This window comes from Gymnodraco acuticeps, unplaced genomic scaffold (genome assembly GCF_902827175.1).
Source record: "Gymnodraco acuticeps unplaced genomic scaffold, fGymAcu1.1, whole genome shotgun sequence".
NCBI classification, from domain to species: Eukaryota; Metazoa; Chordata; class Actinopteri; order Perciformes; family Bathydraconidae; genus Gymnodraco; species Gymnodraco acuticeps.
The window spans coordinates 1,729,895-1,756,334 of record NW_022992085.1 but is presented as its reverse complement, the minus strand read 5'-3'; the positions used below and the strand labels follow the sequence as shown (position 1 = coordinate 1,756,334).

At 42.1% G+C, this 26,440-nt stretch overlaps 1 protein-coding gene across 2 annotated transcripts in view; it reads right to left on the bottom strand.

Annotated features, from left to right (window-relative positions):
• The window catches only part of LOC117537362 (monocarboxylate transporter 1-like), a 36,487-nt gene extending 11,980 nt beyond the window's left edge, over positions 1-24,507 (bottom strand). The window contains exons 1-2 of one of the 2 annotated variants that reach the window (XM_034202547.1): positions 24,353-24,507; positions 5,193-5,464 (exon numbers count right to left, since the gene is read on the bottom strand). In XM_034202547.1, the coding sequence (XP_034058438.1) occupies positions 5,193-5,409 (217 nt within the window). In that variant the 5' untranslated portion in view covers positions 5,410-5,464; positions 24,353-24,507. Of the gene's footprint in view, positions 1-5,192; positions 5,465-6,517; positions 6,551-24,352 lie in introns of those variants that run through there. The other variant, XM_034202548.1, reaches the window with a different exon arrangement.
• Between the last annotated feature and the right edge of the window lie 1,933 nt (positions 24,508-26,440).

Sequence of the window (26,440 nt, the reverse complement as noted above, 5' to 3'; positions counted from 1 at the left end):
CAGAAGGTTCGGTTTGCGTTCACGCGGCAAAACTCAAACGGACTATAAACTTTAAACACAAATCATGTGCGCGGAAATGCTGTTCAACCATTGGTCAGACATTAAGGGGGTAACAACGCAAATCCCGGCAATTTCTACCGGAGCCTCCGCCATGGAGCATCGGCAGGTTATTTCCATGCTGCAGTTAATCTGGAGATCAACAGAATCTAGTGGACAGTATATGATTATATAATCAGACGACGTGCGTTAAAACACACATATAGCCTATTGAGAGGCGTTCTGCAGTAAGGAGGGGCGTTTCCCCGACGACAGCATTTTTACTTTACACGACACTGTTCAACACTTCATTCTGCTTCACTCTTTCGCTAAAGATTTGGAAGACATCCGCGTTCTTGTGACTCGTAAACAGTGTTGGGTGTAACGCGTTACAAAAGTAATGGAGTTACAGTAATATATTACATTACTTCGTTACAGCAAAATGTAACACATTACTAATGAAATGTGGGTAATATATTACCCGTTACAATGCTCATTAACGCAGTTACAACACATTTCAACCCGAAATGAAATGGTGTTTTGTTGAATGTACTAACATAACGAGACATTCCGACACCAGAAACAAATTATTGTGCGGGTAGATTAGTAAACCTGGTGTGTTTACCCTTCAGGCTTCGCGTCGGGATCTTCGGGGCAGTTGAATGTTATGCACCCTCTATTCAAAAAAGAGAACTGAGCGAAAAATACAAACAACAAATTGTGTCAGGTGCGCGTGATCTGCTCCGCTGCACGTGCATCATTTCCAAAGTGCTTCCACAGCAGTGACACACATCTGTGGATAATCATTTATACAAAAATAGTTAAAGCAACCATCACTAAACGCCAGCAACACTGCATCTACTGCAGACAGTAGCAACAGGTCAGATGGGGACATCACCCTCCGTTGTGGACACTAGCTTACTCCCGCCTGACTCGCCGCCCTCGCCCCCGGAGCAGCAGTCTTCGTTGCCCGAAACTACGCCGCCCCTCTGCGGCCTGCAGGTGCCAGGATACCACGGCAAAACAGAGCCTGCCCAGGTATATCTAAACGAGTACCTGCCTGTACAGTGGGGTTAGGCGGTCATGTTGCAGCTCGTGGTATAAAAATAGACCAGGGCTAGAATATTCATGTGAAAATAGTGCCATATTCTGCCATGCCTGTAGAAATGTTGGGTCACAAATAATGCATACAATAGCACAGATGCCTTCACCACGAATGGCTACAAAAAGATCTCATATCCCAAGCTTATCAACAAGCTAATGTTGCAGCTGAAATGTTCTCCAGGTCACAAAGTCAACCTCACATGATGATGTGATACCAGTTTTCAAGCACAGTAAATATTCTCTTCCCAGAGTATATGATGGGATCAAAGTGATGATTTAGTACATGGTTTTAATAATACTTTTGCTTTTCAATGTTTGCCATTTCAAATCATGAGCTGGTTCAAATAATATTTGCCTTGATTTACATTATGTTCTCATTTGTTTTATCAGTACAGTTTTGAAGCTTTTGTGCTTTTCTTTGCCGTAGTCCACTTTGGACTATATGAGATATTTCAGGATTGCACTTTTAACTCACTTGAAATGTTCTCACTTGCTTGGTTTCAAAACATAACAAAGGCCATAATCTGTTCATTGGGGACCATAACATCAACCCTATTTTTCATTGCTGTTGCCGGCCACTATTGCTCATGTAAACCTACTACTGCTGCGCCCCCTGTAATCTCAGAGGCACCCTGAGTCATTTTGTTCTGGAACCGGGCCTGTACACGGCCATATACTAAACACACTCTAGAGCCCATTCCGTGTCCCGTTATTGTTTACTTCCTCTCTGCCTTATTCTGGTGATTTATCTGACGTCCAGCACGCCGTCTTTTAACCTCTTTTCCTTTCTCTTTCTGGATCCTCCTTAGCAACCTTCATTATAGTCCTTGACAGTGGTCTGTACTGCTGTATTATCAACGTGTCACATGTTAAGAATTTACAATCAGAATTGAGTATTCAACTAAGCCGTGTAATAAAAGTTGTTAGTAGCCTTAAGGGCCTAAACAGTTGTTATGCTGTATACCACATTGCCCTTCACTGGATGTATAATGAGCTGCACTAAACTACATTTTAGCATTTAAAACACCTAGCCATTCTTTTGTGGTTATTTTGGTGAAAGTAACTAAAAAGTACGTCACTCATTACATTTCAGAGACAGTAATATTGTAATGTAACTTATTACTTTCAAAAGACAGTAATAAGTCATATGTAATATATTACATTTTGGAAGTAACTTGCCCAACACTGCTCGTAAATACTACGCTTCCTGTATTTTGGTGCGGACTGCGTTCACACCAGCGATGAACCGCTCCAGAGTTCACTTGCAAGCGGTCTGAGACCACCTCTTTTAAGCGGACCAGAGTCCGGTTGTTTAGTTCACTTCAGAGGTCTCGGACTGCGTTCACACCGACCCAAACGAACCGCACCAAGCGGCTAAACGCACTAGGGTTCGATTCAACCGGACTAAACAAGGCTGATGTGAACGCACCCTAAAATATTGATTGCCTTTAGTAGAGAATTTGACTAAATGCACTTTGTTACATACCACTACTGAAACTAAAACAAAACACCATAAGCAATGACTCGTATTTATCCTGTAGCTGTGTGTTTTGTAATGTAGGTGTTGACTATACTGGCAGCTGAAAATGATGCAATTCTTTCGTTTGTTGTATGCCTGCCTCAAATATCTTCCTCTTCCTTCTTACACTGAATCCGTTTCACACTATTAGTCAGCATTCAGTGACGTAGTGCAGCCACAGAGAATACGTGTGTGTTTCTGTGGAAGAGGGTGTGCGGACGTGAGCTGCCTCACGGATGTAAACAGTGAGTCATGTGGCGATGGTAACTGTTGGCCTACACCTTAACGCTGTACAAGCACTGTGACTTTATTAACTGTTGAGCCGGCTGAGTTTTGAAATAGGGGAGAAAGAAAATAAAAGGTTGTGAAAGAAAACGCCAACATCTGGCTCCTGTTATGCAATTCTCTCCTCCCCTGTTTCCCCCCTCAGCAGTTTCCTCTCATAAATGCCTGAATCTAACGCAGGCTGGCTCGCAGATGAAGTGGAAGGAGCTGAAACCATTTTTAGAGAGAGAGAGAGAGAGAGAGAGAGAGAGAGAGAGAGAGCGGGAGAGAGCGAGAGAGAGCGAGAGCGAGCGAGAGCGAGAGAGAGCGAGAGAGAGCGAGAGAGAGCGAGAGAGAGCGAGAGAGAGAGCGAGAGAGGAGAGAGAGCGAGAGAGAGAGAGCGAGAGAGAGCGAGAGAGAGCGAGAGAGAGCGAGAGAGAGCGAGAGAGAGAGCGAGAGAGAGCGAGAGAGAGCGAGAGAGAGAGTGTGCATAGGAAGGAATTTGCTTTGTGTCTTGCGCCAGAAAGAGAGAAACCTGACCTGAACCTGGGAGTCTTTCTCCAGCCTGAATCCTGAATTAACATCTAAATAAAAGCCTGTTGAAGCAGTGCAGTGAAAGAGCCATAAAGCGTAAGAAACATCGGACTATATTCAAAATATTTGAAAGAGCCAAAACAAGTATGAAGGTGCTCAGCTTGCAGAGACAACACTATGAATATCTCAACAACCTTCAGATGAATTTTGTGCCCAGATGACTCATTTAAGCGGCCCTAATATGCTCATTTTCAGGTACATGTTTTTTTGTTGTGCCTCTACTGTGACATTTGACCATAAGGGGAGAATCTCTGCACGATATAAGATGGTGAGTGATGATTTGTTTGTAATCATTCTGCTTAACTATTCATTTAAACATAATTTCATTAAATCAACATCTGCGCCCTCCTGTTTATATTCAGCAGCCGGACAAATATGTGCTGGTTTTCATAGTTGGTTTGAACTCACTCTCTAAAGTAGGGGTGTCAAACTCAATTTCATCGCGGGCCACATTAGAATTATGGTTGCACTCAAAGGGCCGGTGGTAACTTTAAGACTATATAAATATACATAGATAAATATACATAATAAATATGAAATAATGTATACTTTTACAATATTTCCTCTGCATTGGATTATTATCGGATAGGGTAATAACTTCATAATTAACTACGTCTGAAAGCAGAAGTCTAGGGCAAATCATTGCAAATCTCTTCATTGTGCATGTCACAAAATGAGATGCATTGTGGGACATGTAGTTTATGGGCAACATTCTCCTGTAAAGCGGCATGTAACATTATAATAAACTTAATATATTCTTTGCAAACTCTTGTGGGCCACATAAAATGAAGTGGCGGGCCGGATTTGGCCCCCGGGCCTTGAGTTTGACACCCCTGCTCTAAAGTATCCATTTCTAATCTGAGACTGATTGAGAGAAAGATAGAGATGGTGATAAAAACAGGTGTGTGCTTGATTTGCTTCAGTGAAGGGTGAACGATAAGAAGACAGAGCCTCTTTGGAGCCAAACATTCACACTACAGTCCTGACGATAGAAACACAACCGCAAATATTTACACACAAACACTCCACCAGCAAACCAGTTGTATTAACAAACACCCCTTTGCTCCCTGGAGGCAAAGACACGCTACAACAAGCACCCACCTGAGAAAGGGCGGCATTAAATAGCTCAGTCTGCAGAGTGTGCTTTGTATTGTAAACAACAAAGATGTGGTGAATATTTTAGAAACACATTCTAAATACCATGTGACTATATGGCCATTTCCTGGTTGATCTTTAGAGCTTTAGTTAAGAGTTTCTACAAATGTCAGTTATTATGAAAGTGCTGCTGGTTATTTAGAATTGCTAATTTCCAGGTCAAGCGAATCCAAACAACAAACAAGCATCACGTGGAAGGAATGCGTTACAGTGTGTGGGATATTTGTTATTTTCCATATTGAAATGTAGAGGGGAAAAACTGACACCGTGCCAGTCGGGGCTTTCAACACTTTCAACGGGCGCAAAAACAGACCGACATGAACAGCTCAGAGATAACGGCTGCTGATATTAGAGCTAAGGAGTCTTTGCAGTAAGTGAGAACGCTTCTGACATGGACACTCTGGACAGAAACTGGATTCTATTCGATTCTAATAATTAGACATGCCCCCTAGAACAACACAGTAATAGGAATAAATAAACAATGAAACAGACATTCCTAATACACACACTCGCCACTCACCTCCAGCGTACATGACAGCCAGCATGATGGAGGAGATCCATGACACCTGGCTGGGTGTGGCGTCGAAGATGACCTCGATCTCTTTGAAGAACACGGTGATGGATTTGGGGAAGGCGTAGGAGAAGCCGATGGAGATGAAGGCGCCCGCCACCACCGCCCAGCCCCAGCCCCCTTCAGGAGGCTCGCAGCCCACAGGCCCACCCGGCGCTGGAGGCATGGCTGCTGCCGAGGAAGAAGAGTGGAGGAGGCGAACTGAGGTCAGGACTCAAAACCTAGGAAGGAAACAGAGGGAGAAAGCTGGTGTAAGGACAGATATAACACACATATCTTATTCTGACCTTTAGTTAGCATTTTTATTTAATTTGTGGGCGTCTACAACATGTAGAAAAGAGGGATTAAGTACAGAGGGAGGACAGTAGTGCAGTAAGGGAAACTTCTAAACAAAATATTATCGCCAAGTGCTGTCTGAGAAAGAGCAGCTGGGCCGGGCCGCATCCCAACATACAAGCAGAGAAAGAGTAACAAGATTAGACTATGGCAATGTTTGTGTTAAATGTTTATTTCCCCGGTTGTAATTTGAGCAGCTTAACACTAAACATCTTGTGAACATTTACCAAATGAACCGGTCCATGCACCCGCTTTGGCCATGACACCAAACTACTGCCTACGCTTTTTAGTTGATGCAGGAATGTTACGTACAAAGCTGCTTAACAACTGCTTGGGAAGTCCATGAGTCAAGAGTTTGTGTAGACAAAGGTTGAATTGGGAAAAGAAAATAGGACACTGAGCAGCAGTCAGTTAGCAAATTATTTGACAGGTCAGACAAACAGTGTTTTGTACTTAAAAATATCTCTGATAAAGAGCAAATTATTAACTTTAACAAACGAGATGATTGCCTTGCCTGCACAGGAGTTGTGGTTGTAGATTTGTGAGGAGCTTTGTTGTTTAGACATGCAGCCATATTCCCAATAATGTTAAACCAACACCGCATCAATTAGTGTAGCTGTGAGGTATATTGCAAGCAGGGCATCCGTCTGATGTTATGGGGTCGGCAGTTGCTGTGCGTTATAGCTGTGAATGTAGATATGCAGCGTGTGTACAGTTTATTCGAAGGTGAGCTAAACCAAAACCAGAGCCAAGTCCCCGGGTCTGGTTTACCACCTGCTGGTTTGAGTTGATTAACCAGCCAAAATAAGTCATTGGTAATCTATTGAGTGTCTCGTTGTTACGGTGTGCAGGAAGCAGGACCCAAATGCAGATTTAAGTGACAAAATAATTCCTTTATTTCAAGGCTACAATATTCAGAGACAGAACAGAACACTCACCGCAGTTTACTCACAACACAAGACGAACCGAGACTGAACACAGGAAGAGACAAGACTAAATACAGGGAGGGGTAATCACAAGACGAAACACAAGGGCCACAGGTGAAAACAATCAGACAACTAGACACACCAGGGAAACTAACGACGGGAGGAAAAACACAGGAAGAAGGACCAGACAATATACAAGGATGAAAATACCCATAACCAGACATACAAAACTACAACACCGACAGATCCTAACACTCGTAGTATCCAGTTGACAACAATTATTGTACCTCGCCGATCATGGTCTACTAGGGGTGTAACGGTTCACAAACATTTCGGTTCGGTACGTACCTCGGTTTTTTGGTCACGGTTCGGTTCGGTACGTTTTCGGTACAGCAGAATTTTTTTTCACAGAACAAAACATATATATATATATATTTTTTTATTATTATTAAACTGTGAATAATGTATTCACTCAAATAAATACAAAATATAATAAAATAAACATTAAGGTGCAGCATTTCGATGAACTGAAATAATCTGTATTTAAACTTTACTGTAGGCTACTAGTACTCACAAAACATAAACTATTAGTTTTGGGTTTTTAATTATTATTAAACTGTGAATATTCACTCAAATAAATACAAAATATAATAAAATAAACATTAAGGTGCAGCTTTTCGATGAACTGAAATAATCTGTATTTGAACTGTACTGTGCTAGTACCTAAGCAGCCAGCTTGACATTAGGACTTGCTTGTCATTGTATTTTCATGTTTTTTTAAAGAAAATTAACTTGTCCACATTGCTTGCCGAAAGGGCAGATCTGCTGGCACTAACAATGTCTCCTGCTGTGGAGAACACCCTCTCGCTAGGGACAGAGGTAGCAGATACAGCCAGGTAGCGCTTTGCTAACATGGCAACATAAGGATATTTGGTGTTTGTAATAGCTTTGGCTCGGTCTGATCTTTTTGCGAGTGGTGGAGGCTTAAATGCTAGCGGGAGTTGGGTTTGCACTTCAGTCTTTTTTCTTTTGGTACCGGTGATATTCACGTTCGGGTGATGCCTTTTCAAGAGTGTGCAAGTTTGACGTATTGCCAGCCGCGTAACCAATTTTAGTTGAACAATGCCGACAAACAGCTTTGGTTCGGTCCACCTGTCTTTGTCCGTCATCCTTGTACGTAACTGCGAAATCAAAATGTTCCCAAACCGGAGACTTCAATGATGCTGGAGGATTTTCGAGCTCAACTTTATCTGCGTTCGCCATTAATTTTCGACAGTTCCTCAAATTACTGACTACATTTGAACGCATCCCTCTGAACAGCTCTCATAGTATGCCTCTCATCCAATGAAATGACTTGCTCGCTCTATGACGCGTTAAACCCAATGTGACCAAATTACTCTGAATGCTGCGACGCAGCACCTGAGATTACTTCCAAAAAGTTGTTCACGTTCTCAATTTTTTACGTTTAACGTTATATTCGTTCGGTACACTTCGGTACACACCTGTACCGAACCGAAGGGCCCGTACCGAATAATTTCGGTACGGGTACGTGTACCGTTACACCCCTATGGTCTACTGATGCCTAAATTGTTTAGTGTTTGTGTCATTGTTTGACTTTTGTGGTTTAATGGGTCAGATCAGAGTCACCATAATCAATAACGTTTTGCTGCTGCCCTGACCACAGCAGTACACTACTTGGCCGTACTCCATACTGGGGGCATGCCAATCACCATCTACAGTAGGCTCTACACTGACTATAGAAAAACAACATCATATGAACCAACAACCCACAAGAATCCAAATGTTCCCTCTCATCGAAGCTTAATAACGCCCTAAGTCCCTTCATAAAATATAAAGGTGCCAGTAACTGGTCCAGGAAATAAATAAATACCACATTTAAGTGGCAAGATAAACCATTTATTTCATTGTAATTATGGAAGAATCGGAATGAGGATGCCAAACTTACTGCAGAATTTGATTATGAGTTTGAGTGACACATGTTGCCAAAACAAATGGAAATCCCCGGGCTTCCTCAGTGAATGCATCCATCTAAAAACAGGTCCAGTGAGAATGTACAAGTTGTTTGTTTCCTCCATCATTCTCACATTGTTTTTTTTTCATCCATCAGTGACAACACACAAAGGCACGCATTATGGACTGGTTTATAACTCAGATTCCTGATGTTTTAGAGTTGTTTTCCCCCTGGTTGGAGTTCTACAACAGCTGTTTTCTGTTTCCTAAAACAGCACTTGATGTGGACAAAAAACAGAAACGCAAAGAAGTAGCTACGTTTACAAAAATACCCTTGTAAGTGTTGAGTAAGCCTCAATGTCCTCTTTTCCCATTTAGTCCACGCAGAGACGAGCTATTTATGGTCGACTCTCACATCCACTCTGCTACAGGTTGAGCCATTTACCTTAAATGGACTCTGGGATACAATCTATGAATCAAACGGGTACTAACTAGGGCTGTCCCGAATACCATTTTTCGGGCTCCGGATATTCGGTGGTAATCAGCAGCGGATATTCGGCACGCACGGGGGGGGGTGCGTAGTATTCAGCAGTGAACTGCTTCAGCACGTGTATTTCGGTTTATTCACGGCATTCATTTTGTTATTCTACAGTATTGTTGTTTTATAGTTATTTGTTAATGTATACAAACCAATTTGTGTTCTTTGAAATTGAAAAGGATATCGCATTGTGTTTATTACTTTCGTTGCAGTTGTATATATTTAAGTGTAATTTGGCTTGGCTTCCTATTTTGTATGGACATGCTTTTATTTTGAAGGAGAGTTAGCGCTGTTGACAGGAAGTTGTTGTTGCTATGGAAACGACGGAGATTAACGGAGAAAAAGTCATATCGACATATCAAGACGGAGAAAGTAAAGGATAAAGTTTATGGTTACGTGTTAGCACCCGCCGAAGAGGCACAAGCTCTTACGTTGATATTGGAGATTTAAATAAATTCAAGTTGGCAGCCACTGTGCAGAGCGCCTGCCAAAAAAAAAAAAAAAGTATATCCGAATAACGAAATTGAAACCCGAATAGTACTCCAACGAACGATTATTCGGATATTCGGTTACATCCCTAGTACTAAGGATGTCATTGTAAGTTAACATAAAGAGACACATATAAGAAACTAGCATTGATGAAACCCTAAAATATTGAGATTCACTGAGCCAACATAATGACTGTGCTAATGAACTGCCAGACGTCTTGCTCTATTACATGGCATTAGCGTGAGTCATGCTCTAAACAACCATGCTATGCCAATCATTACACTGCCAGCATACATTACAGTAACTGGTTAACTCAGGTCTGAGGCCACAGTGCCTGCAAGCCGCTGATGCTCATCACATGAGCTCAAAATGAGTTTGTTTTTTACTTTTTTTCTGCTTTGTATCTTTCATCCCATCTCCTCGCCACAAAGAGCAAAGATTGCAAACAATTATAAGGGCAAAAACGTATGAAACATATTTACACCAATGCATGAAGAAACACAACTTTTTACTCCTTGTCGCTTTCTGGTTGTCCTCCTCTAAATGTTAAGTGTGTTTGTCTACAGTTAGAGAAAACCGTGGGACGAATGTGTGTTTTTGTTAATGCTGAGCTTTCAGTTATTTCATTCCTCTACAGCAGTTATAGGTCATGCCAGCACACCATTTTGCTTTACACCACTCAGTAACCCACTGAGCACGATAACCCACCTCTCGGCCTCTAGGCAGCTTTCAGTTGTTTTGTTTTCCTTTCAGCTTGCACACAGACTGTATGTTTGAGTCCCATGACTCTGGCAGCTTCTATGACCGTAGTCAGCTGTTTACAGCCAACAGGATCTCACTGTATGCTCGTTGACATCCTCCTAGATCCATCTTTTACAAATATGTTAACGTTATCCTTGGAGATGGATCCCTTCTCAGTTGCTGTACGTGAGGTTTCTTCCTTTTCTCTCCGTTAATTGTGGGGTTCTTTTTGGAGAGCTTACAATCTGAGTGGGCTTAATAAGAGAGCCGGCCAGCTAACCAATCAGAGCAGACTGGGCTCTGGTTTCAGACAGAGGGTGAAAAGAGGTGCTGCAGCACAGGCAGTGTGAGAAAAATCAAGAGCTTTTTGAACATTAAAGCATGGAGACATGTCACAGTAGAGACACTAAATACAAAACTGAACCTGAAAATGAACATAGCCCCTTAACAGGGGAGTTAGGTTAGCCAAGCTGTGTGATAATATTAGCGGTGTGTGTGTCTGCCCAAGGACAAGTTAAGGTAAAACCTAATAGAGGTGTCATACATAATAACCTAATAAAAGTAAATGTAACAACTACTACAGTGCAACAAAACAGGAATATTAAATGTGGTCTCTTAAACATAAGATCTCTAGCATCTAAAGCAATATTGGTAAATGATTTAATATCAGATTATAATATTGATATATGCTGTCTCACTGAAACTTGGTTGAGACATGAAGAATATGTCAGCATAAATGAGGCCACTCCACCCAGCCATATCAATACTCATATTGCCCGAGGCACGGGCCGAGGAGGTGGAGTTGCATCAATCTTTGACTCAAGTTTACTTATCAATACTAAACCAAAATTAAATTATACCTCCTTTGAAAGTCTCGTTTTTAGTCTTACGCATCCGACCTGGAAAACTTTGCAGCCAATCTTATTTGTTACAGTGTACCGTGCACCAGGTCCTTATTCAGAATTATTATCTGAATTCTCTGAGTTTTTATCAACTTTGGTTCTTAAAACAGATAAAGTAATTATCGTAGGTGACTTTAATATTCATGTTGACGACGATAGAAATAGCCTTACTGTTGCATTTAACTCTATATTAGATTCTGTTGGTTTTTGTCAGAGTGTAAATAAACCAACCCACTGCTATAATCACACTCTCGACCTTGTTCTGACTTATGGTATTGAAATTGAGCAACTATTAGTCGAACCGCATAATCCTGCTTTATCCGACCATTTCTTAGTAACTTTTGAAGTACTGTTACGAGACTACAAAGCATTAGTCAAAAGCTCCTGCAGCAGAAACCTATCTGTTAGTGCTATAGCCACATTTAAGGAAGAGATTCCACCAATACTTAACTCGATAGCATGTCTGCATGTAAGGGAGGAAACTTATACAAAATGTACACCACCCCAAATTGATCATGTTGTTGATAGTGCTACAGATGCGCTGCGAATAAAATTAGACTCTGTTGCTCCTTTGAAAAAGAAGAAAATAAAACAACATAGATTAGCTCCATGGCATAATGCCGAAACCCGCAAAATAAAGCAAAAGTCGAGACAACTTGAAAGGATATGGCGTTCCACTAAACTTGAAGAATCTCGTTTAATTTGGCATATTACTCTCAATGAATATAAGAAAGCACTGCGTAAAGCGAGAGCAGCCTACTACTCTTCATTAATAGATGAGAATAAGAATAATGCAAGATTTCTTTTCAGCACTGTAGCCAGGCTGACAGAGAGCCACAGCTCGATTGAGCCTTCTATTCCCATAGCACTCAGTAGTAATGATTTTATGTGCTTTTTTAACGATAAAATTGTTACTCTTAGAAACAAAATTAATGACCTCTTGCCTTTGACCAGTATAGTGTTATCAACAGCTCCCGGAAACGTAAGTTCTAATATTACACTAGATAGTAAACTAGAATGCTTTTCAGCCATAAACCTTGAACAATTAAATTCAATGATTCTCTCTTCTAAACCATCAACGTGTATGTTAGACCCAATTCCAACTAAGCTGTTGAAGGAAGTTTTTCCATTAATTAGCACTTATTTATTAAATATTATGAATATGTCTTTATTATCAGGCTATGTTCCACAATCATTCAAAGTAGCAGTGATAAAACCGCTTCTTAAAAAGCACAACCTCGATCCAGAGGTTTTAGCCAATTATAGACCTATTTCCAATCTTCCGTTCCTCTCAAAAATTCTTGAGAAAGCGGTCGCAAAACAGCTGTGTGATTACTTAAAAAACAATGATTTATTTGAAGCTTTTCAGTCTGGCTTTAGAACACATCATAGCACAGAGACAGCTCTGGTTAAAGTCACAAATGACATTCTAATAGCCTCTGACAAGGGACGTGTCTCTATTCTTGTTTTGCTTGATCTCAGTGCTGCATTTGATACTATCGACCATGATATCCTATTGCAAAGACTAGAGCACTTAGTTGGCATACAGGGAACTGCTTTAGACTGGTTTAGGTCCTATCGATCTGAACGCTCTCAGTTTGTACGTGTCAATGATGAATCTTCCACGCAAACCAAAGTTAGCCATGGAGTGCCACAGGGCTCACTGCTCGGACCTATTTTGTTCACATTATATATGCTTCCGTTAGGCAATATTATAAGGAATCATTCTGTAAACTTTAATTGTTATGCGGATGATACTCAACTATATTTATCAATCAAGCCTGATGAAATTAATCATCTAAATACAATTCAAGACTGCCTTAAGGACTTAAAAACGTGGATGACCTTAAACTTTTTGATGTTAAACACGACCAAAACTGAAGTTATTGTACTTGGCCCGAAGAATCTACGAAACAAATTATCTAAGGATATACTAACTATGGATGGCATTAATTTGGCCTCCAGTGAGACTGTAAGGAATCTTGGTGTTATATTTGATCAGGATTTATCCTTTAACGCCCACATAAAATCAATTTCAAGGACCGCCTACTTCCATCTACGTAACATTGCAAAAATCAGGCATATCTTGCCTCAAAACGATGCAGAGAAACTAGTCCATGCATTTGTTACTTCAAGGCTGGATTATTGTAACTCTTTATTATCAGGGTGTACCAAGAAGTCAGTCAAGTCGCTTCAGCTGATTCAAAATGCTGCAGCTCGTGTACTAACCAGGGTTAGGAAAAGGGACCACATTACTCCTGTTCTGGCTGCCTTACACTGGCTCCCTATAGAACACAGGATAGAATTTAAAATTCTTCTTCTCGCCTACAAAGCCCTTAATGGGCAGGCGCCATCTTACCTTAAATAACTCATTATACCCTACTGTCCTACTAGGGCATTGCGTTCCAAGAATGCAGGGTTGTTGGTTGTTCCTAGAGTCTCTAAAAGTACAATGGGAGCCAGAGCCTTTTCTTATCAAGCTCCACATTTGTGGAATCAGCTTCCAGTTTGTGTTCGGGCGGCAGACACCCTATCCGTTTTTAAGAGTGCGCTTAAGACCTTCCTTTTTGATAAAGCCTATAGTTAGGGCTGATTAGATCCAGCCCCTAGTTTTGCTGATATAGGCTTAGTTTGTCGGGGGACATCTTACTTCTTCCTTCTCTCTGTCTATACCTGTGTACTCTCATGTTCCGATTAACCCAGCTTCCCCAAATGTCTTTCTTTTTGGTGTCTATATACGCCGGGATCCGGAGTCATGTGAGGGTCTAAGGACAGAGGGTGTCGTATTGTCATACTGATATTTTGTACAAACTGTAAAGTCCACTGAGACAAATGTAACATTTGTGATATTGGGCTATATAAATAAACATTGATTGATTGATTGATACAGATTCAGGATTGTGTGCACATCTCATCTCAATGAAGTCACGCAGGTTTCAACCCCACTTATGACATCAGGTTTTTGCCTGTGATGTAACGTCTCTGCTCTGGTTAAGGTTCATGTTACATTTCCCAAGAGTGTAATTTTCTCTCTGCCATTGACTGGGGCAGAGTTTATTTAGGGCGAAGCACACACCCAATACAAAAGCTGCTTGTTAGCCTGAAAATATTTTCTCACGAGTCGGTTGATGAAACCAGCCTTAAAGAGGTGAGGGAATATTGGACTTGCTGAAAATGTATCAGGTGTGCACAAAGGATGTAAAGGCAGGATGTCTTATGCTAACACATTAGCCATTGCAGTTTACATGAGCTAATGGATCAGGACTGTGTATCTGCCTCATATCGGTCATTTAAACAATTATTGAATGCAGCCAGAAGTGTTCTCAAGAAAGGTAAGCCAGCACAGTGAACAAGCACCACGCATACACCCAAACAAATACATCAACCTATTGAAGTGGGTGCTGTCACTCTGGAGTTGCCACATACTGTTAATGTTTAAACTCCACTTTAAGACTGCAGGAGCTTGAGAGGAATACTATTAGATAGACATACAGGGCTGTTGATCTGATATCTGCAAACATGTGGCACGCTTTATCTTATGATCTTCGTAAATGGTTACATTACTACACACTTTAAATAAGATCTGTGCAACAGTTTCTGAAAAGGAAACAGCCAAATTCAGGCCAACGCAGTTTGGTTTGACCTGATAATCATCATTTTCAAGTAAGTCTTCCTCTTTGAATGAATGATTATCTTCATACATTGCACATATTTTAAAAAAGCTGATATATTGTACCAGCAAAGACAGGGTGCCCAGTCATTCAGGTTAAAAGACTTCTAACTTTAGTCATCAGACAGACGTGAGGACCAACCAACAAACAGATTATGACAGAAACCAAAGTCAGCACATCCGGTAATGCGAACAAGACTAGGCAGTTTCATTTCCTATACTTGTCTCTCTCTGTTGGCAACATTCAACACACATTTGCATAAACAACCAAACAAGTATTGTTTCAGCAGTAAATGTTTCTGTTAATAGTTTGTAAGCTGTGAGACTTTAAGTCACTCAACTCTGACACAAGTGAACAAGACAAGCAATTTACCACCATTCAAATGTTCGAGTGGTATTTAAATCCAACTTAATGGCATACTACTCAGTCCCTGAGGTATCAGCCACTCTTTTATTACAACCTTAGAAGAGATTTCATTCTGTGTAGTGACAGCAGGTCATCCTGGTAAGTACTCCTGGCAGAGACTGTCTGCCCTATCATGTTGCTCACAGAGCTGTTTGCCACATAGTCCTCTCTCCAGTCCCCTCACTGACACAGAGCCATGCATACCATCACATGGGTGTGACAACATTTATCATTCATCTCTTCAACAGTCACTGAAGCTCTCCAAGGATTCTCAAAGTGAGGTCCGGCATTTCATCTAGCTATAGTAGCATTTGATTGGCACCAGCGTTTCTTGTCTTGCCGTCATTTGACGCCCTTATTCAGCTCGGAACGCCCTGAACTCGAGCCGAGGGCGTCCAAAAAAATGTATAATTCGAGAGAAGATCGAGTTTTTATCGCTTGAAATTACGAAAAGGAAAAAGGACAAGGACATCGATCTGTTGGAGGGGCAAAGCAGTCTGGTGGGATTCTTTTCGCCGCCAGCAAAGCGTGTTCCTGTGACGGAAAGTGTACTGCCGGCAGGCCTTGACGGGGGGTGCTAGTGGAGCACGCGTGAACTGCGAGCGCCGGAGCCTTGCAGCGGTGAAACTGAGGCTCCGTGGTAAACTGTGGGTAACATGAAGAGCCGCTTGGGAGGCGAAAGAGCCGGCTCTTCTTAGTGAGCCGAGCCAAATGATCCGGCTCACTAAAAAGAGCCGGAATTCCCATCACCAATACGTAAAGAGATAGTATCTATAAGGGACGGCTCAATTCAAAATTCACGTCACACCCCCCCCCCCGCTCTCGGGGTGGACGCCCTCTCAGCCCTGGTCTGGCAGAAACACTGATTGGCACTGTATTTGCCATTGAGCCCCATCCTTGGCACCCGTTTGCTATGATTTGTTAGAGGTTAAAGTCAAGAAACGTCCCAAACACAGCATCAGAAGAACGTAAAGGCACACCACTGACTATTTAACTCAAAAGAGAATATTCAAAAAAAGAAAGTCCATCGCCAGGACAACACGAAAGACTATACATTGTTTTTCAGGGAAATCCAACTTATCCTGCATTAAATGTGCTTCTCTTCAGAGCACATCTACAGACAAAAACAAGTCCCAAAGTGGCCGTGACACATCAGAGCTAACCGAACCAGCAGTAAACTAAGCATCGGGTCCTGACCTGCGCTGCAGCACAGCCTTCCTGCGCTGAGGAGGAATGTGATGACTGCAGGAGGATCGTTGCAGTCAGACCTCCTTCAGTTCTCACATGAAACACTTAGGACCAGACTGCATTGACTTCAAAAGAAAACAAACATTTGGAAGTGGTACCAATTTAGATTCCATGGATCAGTAAAACATTTGGCTGCTTAGTCCATCAACAGGAAACCAATATACAAATATTTTGAAATGCTGATGAGTTAGTAATTTTTCAAAAGCAGAAACACCAGGCATTCCCAATCCCAAGTGACAGCTTCTAAATTGTGAGTATGTGCTGTCAATGTATAGGGCATTCACACAAACCGGTTTATTTAACGTTGCATGTTAACATGTTTTACTAGCCCGTGTTGTTGTACAAGAAAATTAGTATGGAGAGATCACGAACTGTCTATCTGTCTTGACTCTTGTCAATCAATCAGTCAAAATGTAAATGTTCCCGTCTACACTTCAAAGCAGTCAAATGGACCATATATTATTAGGATCATTCTGCAATAAATCCCACTTATGAGATCAACTTAATACCGTGACTATTTGCACTATCACATCTCCAGTCTCACTCTGTATTCCCCCCTGGCTCTCTTCACGTGTTTATGTCGTTTTAAAACCTAGACGCATTCCAGATATCTAGCAGGCTAGATATCTGCGGACTGTCACGGAGCTACAGCCAATCAAAGTGCAAGAAATGGGTGGAGGGGAACCCTGGGGGCGGAGCTGTCTGTAATTGTGTGTGCCATGTGTTGCCCAAAACAGACTAGTTGTTGTTGCATCTGGAGGTTAATGGATACATCGTAAAGACATGTGGAAACTGTTCTGTGACCATGTGTGCATCAACAATACATGGTATTGTCATCAATTGTACTTCTCGCAGTACATTTTGGGGACACTCACTGTGAGAAAGCTTGTAGTGTGTGAACCCCTGGTGATGTCGTGGGGAAATCACAACACCTTCAAGCCAGTAAGTTGTGTAGTGTGAACAGTACAGAGATCTGATCACTTAGAAAGACATGTGGTGTGAACTTGGCTTCGGCAACAGCAAGAAACTTTGTTGAAGTTATTTTACGTCGCAACCAGGACCCACATCAAATGTTAAAATGGAACAAAAACGGAGGAGGAATGTGATACAACCAGTTGTAAGCCTGGATTTAATAGGAAGCGAAGCAGGCATCTGGGATTCATGGATTTATGTTTCTCTGTCTCTGGAGACCCTAGCGCTGTGCTGGAGTTAGTTAGGTGTGTGTGTGTGTGTGTGTGTGTGTGTGTGTGTGTGTGTGTGTGTGTGTGTGTGTGTGTGTGTGTGTGTGTGTGTGTGTGTGTGTGTGTGTGTGTGTGTGTGTGTGTGTGTGTGTGTGTGTGTGTGTGTCTGTTGTGTGGGTGTGCACCAGCAAAGCAGGACAACTCCTCGAGGAGTTATAAATGGGGCCATTCATTGTGCAGTTACAAACCCTCCCTTTACTGGAGGCTGTTGAGGGCCTGAAGTTACCTGGAAATCACTTAAATAACAAATAATAGTTTCAGCAGACGCTAAGTTAGAAATAACCTATATGTGCCAAAGCCGTTTTTTTGGATAACTGACTTGACCCAAACATCACACGGTTCAACTTCAGGACACATGAAAATGATGATTAAGATGCCGTCTAATCTGGTTTCCCAAATGCTCTACGTAGCGCACACAAAAGACAGGATACTAAAGCAACTCTTAGAAAACTTGTGAAGAGTGTGAAGGGAAGGAAGGAAGAAGGGGGGGTAGCAAGGGTACTTTTTTTATTTGACTAAACTCTAAAACACTCATAAATAAATGACACTAGGGTTACTTAGCGTAACATAAAGCCTGTTTTGCACACAGTCTCAAACAAGACAACTGATACACATTACGTGCCTTTACCAAGCATTATATATCTGTTCTGTGGCACTAATGACCACTTAAATATCAAAGACATTAACTAATATGATTGTTGCCTCATATATCCTTCTCTCAAACACTTCTGAGTGCACTCCAAATAGATCATTTTCATCTCATCGTTTATTTGAATAGGGACAATGCACATTAATGAACGCATATGTAAACATGCCGGATTTTAGATTTGAGCTCATTTCCATCCGTAGTCCCTGACATACAACATATAAGAACATGACATTTGTAAACATAGCAAAAAATAAATACATGATATGCAAAAGAGCAACATACACAAGTATTTACCACATGTCAATACAATATAGCAGCAACAACATATTGAGTGCAAGATAAGATACAAGAGATACATAAAGTGCGAGAGGAGATGCCCCTGTGTTAAAGTGCATTTAGCGGTGATTGCACATCTGTTTGTTTCTCAACCATTCTTTGAGTTGACCTTTGAAGCTATTGACAGTGGGACAATCCCGTGTCTCAGTTGGGAGGCTATTCCACAATGAGCTGCCTTTAACAAAAACACATACTTTTAAAAGACTTTTAATTGTCAAAACTCAAGAAATGGTGTTTCTCAAGGATGGCTCAGTGGTGGTATGAATGTGGCTTTCTGTCAAACACCTGGATCGCTCTCTTGAACAGATGTTCTGTGGGTTTCAGGTTTGTGGCACAAGCAAACGACCAGTTTGTCAAACAGTGTTCAATGTGGGATAGAATCACACAGTGGAGGTCTGACTTTGCAGCACTGACAGTTAAGAAAGGTCTGATTTGTTTAAAATGTTGCAAGTTGAATTTAACGGTATTGGATACTTTCTTGATATGTTTCTTAAAAGTCAAGTTTGAGTCTAATATGACTCCAAGATACTTGAAGTGGGAGACTAGTTCTATTTCTGCTCCGTTTAAAAACACATTGGATCCTTCGAATTTGACTGGTCGTTTACTGAACATCATGCTTACTGTTTTTTTGCATTTAACTGTAAGCAAATGTTGTTCAGCCAGTGGTGAACCTTTGAGAGACAGGATGAGATCATTTCAGTGTTTCCCATGTCATACATCCTCATTCAAACACGTGTGCATGGTCTGAACACACACACACACACACACACACACACACACACACACACACACACACACACACACACACACACACACACACACACACACACACACACACACACACACACACACACACACACACACACCAGCTCAAGGACACAGTGCACAGGTTTAATTGTTTTTCCCTGTGACTATGTGAACAACAGGTGCATCCAAAAGTGTGTGCAAGTGCACATCCAGTGCATCCATTATTATTTCTAGATTTTGCATTTAAACTGGCCCCTGCCCACAAAGGCTCTTTCCTTCTCCCCATACGTAATTGCTGTGAAATGTTTGAATGTGGCCGGTGAATAGAGCTGCAATGATTAGTCCAATAAAAAAACATTTCATCGTAAAATAATCAAAACATGTTGATAATCCATTAATCATTAGTTAGTTTTCATTTCAACCCCTTTGTATATGAATGTGTTCTTGCTGTTCTCTATTTGATATCACATGACACTGAATACATCTTTGTGCTTTGGACGGGCAAAACCATTATTGACATATTAATGGATAAAAGTAATCGTTGTTTGCAGCCCATTCAACTTGGGAATTTTCGAGGGCTACAAATGAATAATAACCTCAGGCATAAGCTCGATCCACATCCGGTTCCAATTGAGGCTTTCCCTCCTAACCAACCCGATTGGCTTTCTCACATTATGCAGTCAGAAAGAACAGCAACCAGAACTGACACGTCTCCACTCATTAAGCCTCAGGCTGAAACAACATTCCTCATTCATTAGCCTGATAACTAAATAGATAATAGTTAGGTAAATCATCAACAAACCACGTCTCTATCATTCACTAAGGTGATTCACCACTTCCCACTTCGATGGATACCTGCCAACAATCACCAATACCAATAAGCTGAAAGCACCAAGTCAGAATTTGAATACACGCTCAAGTTTGAATAAGCATTTCACATTTTTCCTGGCAGGTCATAGCAATAATGATAACACACAACTATAAAGATTGCACAATGAAGGTACCTGTCTACAGTTAACCTTGGCTGCCAGAAAATGAGAGCGCAAGGAAAACCACAACTGCGTAAGTTAGTTTTGGAAAAGCAGCAGAAGTAACCTGATCAGCAGATTCCTGAGAACAGAAACATTCAAACACACGATACTATAATTCACTTAGATCTGAGTCTAAAGAAGTGACTCAATGCAAGAGGGAAATATTCAACTGCCAGTCTTCCAGAGAACTCAACCGCCAACAGAGCCCCGCGCCCCCCCTGAAATTCAAAGTATTATATAAATTATATATATATTTTTTTTTTAAATATATAGCACCAAATTGCAACTAATCTATATTTACTGTCACTTTTCACATTGAACATGTGCTCTTTTATTAAATAAACTACACGCTTTCATTGTAAGTTTAGTGTTTTTGACCCTAAGAAACACTGATGCAGTAATCAATAACAATAATCCCCCCCCCACAAAGCAGTAAACCTAGGGGAAACACTGATAACTATTGATGTAGTAATGTGTGTATCACTTTAACAGTGCAGCAGGTAAAAGATGGAGCCTGTTTAAACTACTTGATATGACGCACAGTAGCTCATAATTATCTATAATGATACTTCATTACACTAATGGTGCGTTTCCACTGCAGCGGGGTAGCCCCGTTTAAGCGTCCCTAAGCGTCCTCGCTCAGGCCTCGGGCTGCCTCGCTGGCCGGCCCAGGCCGTGGCGCATTTCCATTACAGTTTAGGACCTGGGGTAGCAACGCAGTGTAGGCGGGGCGATCGGCTTTTTGGGCGGAGCGACGCTGAGATAAAACTGCAGTGGCGTCATCTTCAATGCGACACAACTCACACACAACAATGGAGGATATGGAAGCGATCGTGTACTTGTTTCTTGGTGTGTGGCTTTTTATCACAGCAAGAAGAAGGAAAGGGATCACAGCGAGAAGAAGGAAAGGGATCACAGCGAGAAGAAGGAAAGGGATCACAGCAAGAAGAAGGAAAGTGATCACAGCGAGAAGAAGGAAAGGGATCACAGCGAGAAGAAGGAAAGGGATCACAGCAAGAAGAAGGAAAGTGATCACAGCGAGAAGAAGGAAAGGGATCACAGCAAGAAGAAGGAAAGGGATCACAGCAAGAAGAAGGAAAGGGATCACAGCGAGAAGGAAAGGGATCACAGCGAGAAGGAAAGGGATCACAGCGAGAAGAAGGAAAGGGATCACAGCGAGAAGAAGGAAAGGGATCACAGCAAGAAGAAGGAAAGTGATCACAGCGAGAAGAAGGAAAGGGATCACAGCAAGAAGAAGGAAAGGGATCACAGCAAGAAGAAGGAAAGGGATCACAGCGAGAAGAAGGAAAGGGATCACAGCAAGAAGAAGGAAAGGGATCACAGCAAGAAGAAGGAAAGGGATCACAGCGAGAAGAAGGAAAGGGATCACAGCAAGAAGAAGGAAAGGGATCACAGCGAGAAGAAGGAAAGGGATCACAGCGAGAAGGAAAGGGATCACAGCGAGAAGAAGGAAAGGGATCACAGCAAACAGGAATGTAATGCAAAGTAGGCTGCGTATATCAAGACGAAATGCAGAAGAAGCTCTCCTCCTCGTTTCCTCTTGCCTAGGTGACAATAAGATAATAATTAGCAATAAGGAAAAAACACAGGACGGGTACAGGTCACACAAGGATATAAGAATAACATGTATAAACAGAACAACAGTAAGGTGAACTGAAGAAAGTGCTGGCCCTAGATGTTTACAATGATTGTGAAAGTGAATTACATTATGTCCAGCCTGTTGGTAATGAATATAAATATATGAGAATATGAACATGAGCAAGGTGTATTAAAATGGTAAGGCTGCTCTACAGTTTCATCCTTTACAGGCTGATGCTCTTGTAGAAAGAAACTTGACTAGTGACAAAGCTGACATCTGTGTTGAAAGTTAAAATATATGTTTTAAACCAATTGGAATAGAAATGTTGTATTAAATGCATAAAAACACTTGGGGTGTGTCTTTTAATTCATATGTTATGAATCTGTTATGAAGATGCTGTAATTAAAAGTAGCTTTTTTCTCTGCTATGAAATTCGGGAGAGCTCTGGCCCACTGGCACTAAATCCTCAAAATTGTTAGTGAGAAAAATGTGTTATCAGGAAGTGAAGCTCCAGACTGTTGTTCACAGACTGTTAGCTCACCAACACAAAGACGCCATCATTTTCATATCCTGATTGTCTTTGTGTTATATTCCAAATGTGCAGATAGTGAAGTGTTAGCAGATGCACCTTCCTAACCTGATATGCAATAAATACCATGCCTGAATGCCGGATGTAATTAATATGATGGCGTTGTGTTTTAAGCAGAGAACTGCAACATATTTTTAAATGTATTCCATTGATTTTAATTTGTGTTCTGCTTTTTTATTTCATATTGTTTGGCATGTCATGCTGATTCTTTTTTATTGCCATTTTTGTAGCTCCTCCGTTTACAAAATGCTGTGTATAAAAATGCTGCAAGCTTGCTTCTAGATATATATGCGACGCTAGGGATGAACTCGCGCGCAATCTTGTGACGATTCTCTCTGACCAATCAGCAGTCGAGAGTGTTGACGTCACTAGTTCAGCCCTGGCCCTGGTCTGAGGGAACCACGATTTTATGGGGCCGGAAAAAGAGGGGAAAAGTACCCGCTAGCCGGTACTAGGCTATATGGAAACGCCACCAAAAACCGGCCTGGCCGCTTGAGGACGGTTAAGGACGCTTAAACGGGGCTACCCGCTGCAGTGGAAACGCGCCATTAGTGAAGATCCACCATTTCATGTTGGCTTTGAATATCATTGAATTTAGTCCTGTTTTATTACGTACTGTGTACTATGTGAATTCTGTTGGTACTGCGTTGTTTTAATAAATCACAGTTACATGATGATCTAAATAATTGGAGTTTCTTTTTGAGAACTGCTTAGTGTAAGTAGAGTATAAAAGTGCTCTATATTACATTTAATTGATCATATTTTATTTTTAAATACAAAGATTTAAGCACTGGACATACATATAACTCAAAATACTTGAGTTAATGCTTCTTTGATCACATTTCGTTTTAATAATAGCTTTTAACACAAGCTCTAAAATTACAGTAATCCAGTAAAAAGCACACCCTCTAAATTGTAGTGTATAAAAACCATAAATTACTCAAGAACTGTACAAATAGCACTATATTGCACCTAAATACAGTACAGTATTTTCCTCTACAGTAATAGACAGTAGAGACAATGGGGATGAATGGTGGGCAGCGCATGTGATCTCTCCATTGAGCTGAGCCCCTCGAACGAGCCAGCATGTGAAGCTCATTCAGCTCAGGATACAGATAACACGTTAAAGGGCTGCGGGCAAATGGACTGCAAATCAAACCTCTTCTGTGTGAGTGCGTGTGCGCGCGCGTGTGTGTGTTTGAGTGTGTGTGTGTGTGTGTGTGTGTGTGTGTGTGTGTGTGTGTGTGTGTGTGTGTGTGTGTGTGTGTGTGTGTGTATGTGTGTGTGTGTGTGTGTGTGTGTGTGTTTGAGTCCATAAGCTGTCGGTTCTGGCACTGAGCCGACCCGCTGAGTGACCCGCAGCACCGGGCTGTCAAACACCCGGCCAGCCTCCCTGACTTCACTTAAATGAATGTTAAAAAAATAGCGCCAGCATCACGGCACCGATTAATGTAACCACGTCGGTTAAACAACTGCCCGGTGAAGCACGCTCTTTAAATCATGTCTCGCAATGAGGAAACAGTAACGAAAGCAGAAGGATGCACTGGTTAAGCTAATGGAGGAGCGGAGCTAGCCAATTTACACAACTAGTCGTTCAGCACAAGTTGAGCATAACCCCCCCACCTCCAAAAAAGAGCCGTTTTATTCAGCGGTTGCCTCTTTGTCTCGACGGTTGGTCCGTTCACTCACCGGGGCTGTGTTCGGGTGTTCGGCCGGACCCGGTGGGGCTCGGTTCGGCTGTGAGTGGGTGAGTCCCGGGGTGTCCTTAGTATTGACAATGGCTGAACGTCGATCCTCCAGCAGCAGCAGCTCGGGGTATCACCACAGACTGGACAACTTCTGGGATGGTGATGATGACACTGCAGGCACCGCGCATGCGTACGAGCGTGAGTGGCAGCGGAGGTATCTGAAAAAAGTCAGCACGTGCGTATAGGGAGAGGCGTCAAACTGCTAGTGGAAGTACTCAGATAATTTATATAAAGGAGAGGCCTCTGATTCAGTAGTGGAGAACTGGTACAATTAAAAGTCCTGCAAACCTCTTAGATTAGATAAGATGTATTTTTTGTAATAGCAGCATGTTGCATTACACATGGGTTATAGCCTAGTACACAGGAAAATTAAGAGATATAACCCCCGTTTGGCCTTTTTACCTCTGTTTGACAAAGTGTACACATGGGGGGAGAGAGAGTGGGGTAAGATTATATGAAACAAAGGTCCAAAAGCTGGAATCAAACATTTACATTGTGATCATAACCCAGAGCCGTCCTTCCCGGAATCCCTACAGGCCGATCATGCAGACTGCGTGGGGCCTCACCTTGCGGAGGGGACCTCATCTTGCGGAGGGGACCTCATCTTGCGGAGGGTGCCTCAACTGAGCCGAAAATGCGGCGCACCTATGCGCTTACGTTATGAGGGTCAATTAGTGTGGCGCTGCACGGATTCGCCGCTGCGAGGCTCCACTAGTACCCCCCCCCCCCCATGCCCGGCGCCGTGGGAGGGCCAGGGAGGGCCAGGCCCTTCCATTTGATATTCATGCCCTCCCCCAATAAACACGTTTTTTATTATTTAAAACTTTAAAAAAATATATATATATTTTTTTAAAATTATAAATAAAAGGTGAACTGTTATGCTACGATGTATGTGATGTCAGATAGTAACTAAAAAAAAATCGCAGGCTACGTCAAATAAATGCATGTGTCTGTTGTGATTTGTGATTCGTCCACATTTAGACCAATCACAGCGTCACACTCTGCCGCCTATTCTGGATTTGTTTATTGTTTATTGTGCATTCTGTAGACTCCCATTTCTGTTTGAATTACAAAATGGACTTCAGAAATTGGCTTAAAAGGTCTAAGGATTTATTAAAAACGAAATAGCGATGAAAGAACTGCAGCCGATGCAGCTGCTGGCGACCCTGCACCTGCCGTTGCAGCAGCACGCCTTAATGTCACAAGCTTGACCTCGGCAAACCCCGGGGCTGAGTTAGCGAGCCCAATCCTTGACACATCAAGGCGGCCGCCACCAACGCTGTCCTCCGAGGCACAGCTCCTTGTGCCCCATACCATCACCACCTGCGTTGCCACACCCTGTACCACACCCGCCATCCTCCTCCTCCTCCTCCTCCTCCTCCTCCTCCTCCTCCTCCTCCTCCTCCTCCTCCTCCTCCTCCTCCTCCTCCTCCTCCTCCTCCTCCTCCTCCTCCACGGAGCCTCCACTACAGACGCTACCTCGCAGCACATCAACAGGTACTATTGGGCCAGCAACCGCTCAAAGAACAACAGCCCCAGATGATCTTGGGGTTAATAAACCCAACCAGGTGAAACTGGATCGTTATCAGGGAGATTGTTTTCAGGAAAGAAGCGCACTTTTTGCCGCTGCATGGTAGGTACAACAACAGACCATGGCTTGAATATTCGTTAAAAGCAGACGCAGCCTTTTGCTTCCCCTGTAGACAGTTTAAAGTAAATACGTCTTCACAGTGGCGGTTCTAGAACATTTTACATGGGGGGGCAAAGGGGGGGCAAGAGGTCATGCCAGGGTGGCATGGGAGGGCGGACAGTACGTGGTATTTTACACTGTATATAACCTATTTATTGTTAATTCATGCCATAACACAAGTGTTCTTAATGCACAAGAATAACAAGGTGTTCAGACAAACAATCGGGTGCCCTTTGAGTCCCCCAAGCTTACTTCAATAATTTTAAATGAAAGGAAACTACAAAATGTATTTTAAAGCAATGAATTAATGGAACAGGTTTTTTTGCATTCCAATGTAAA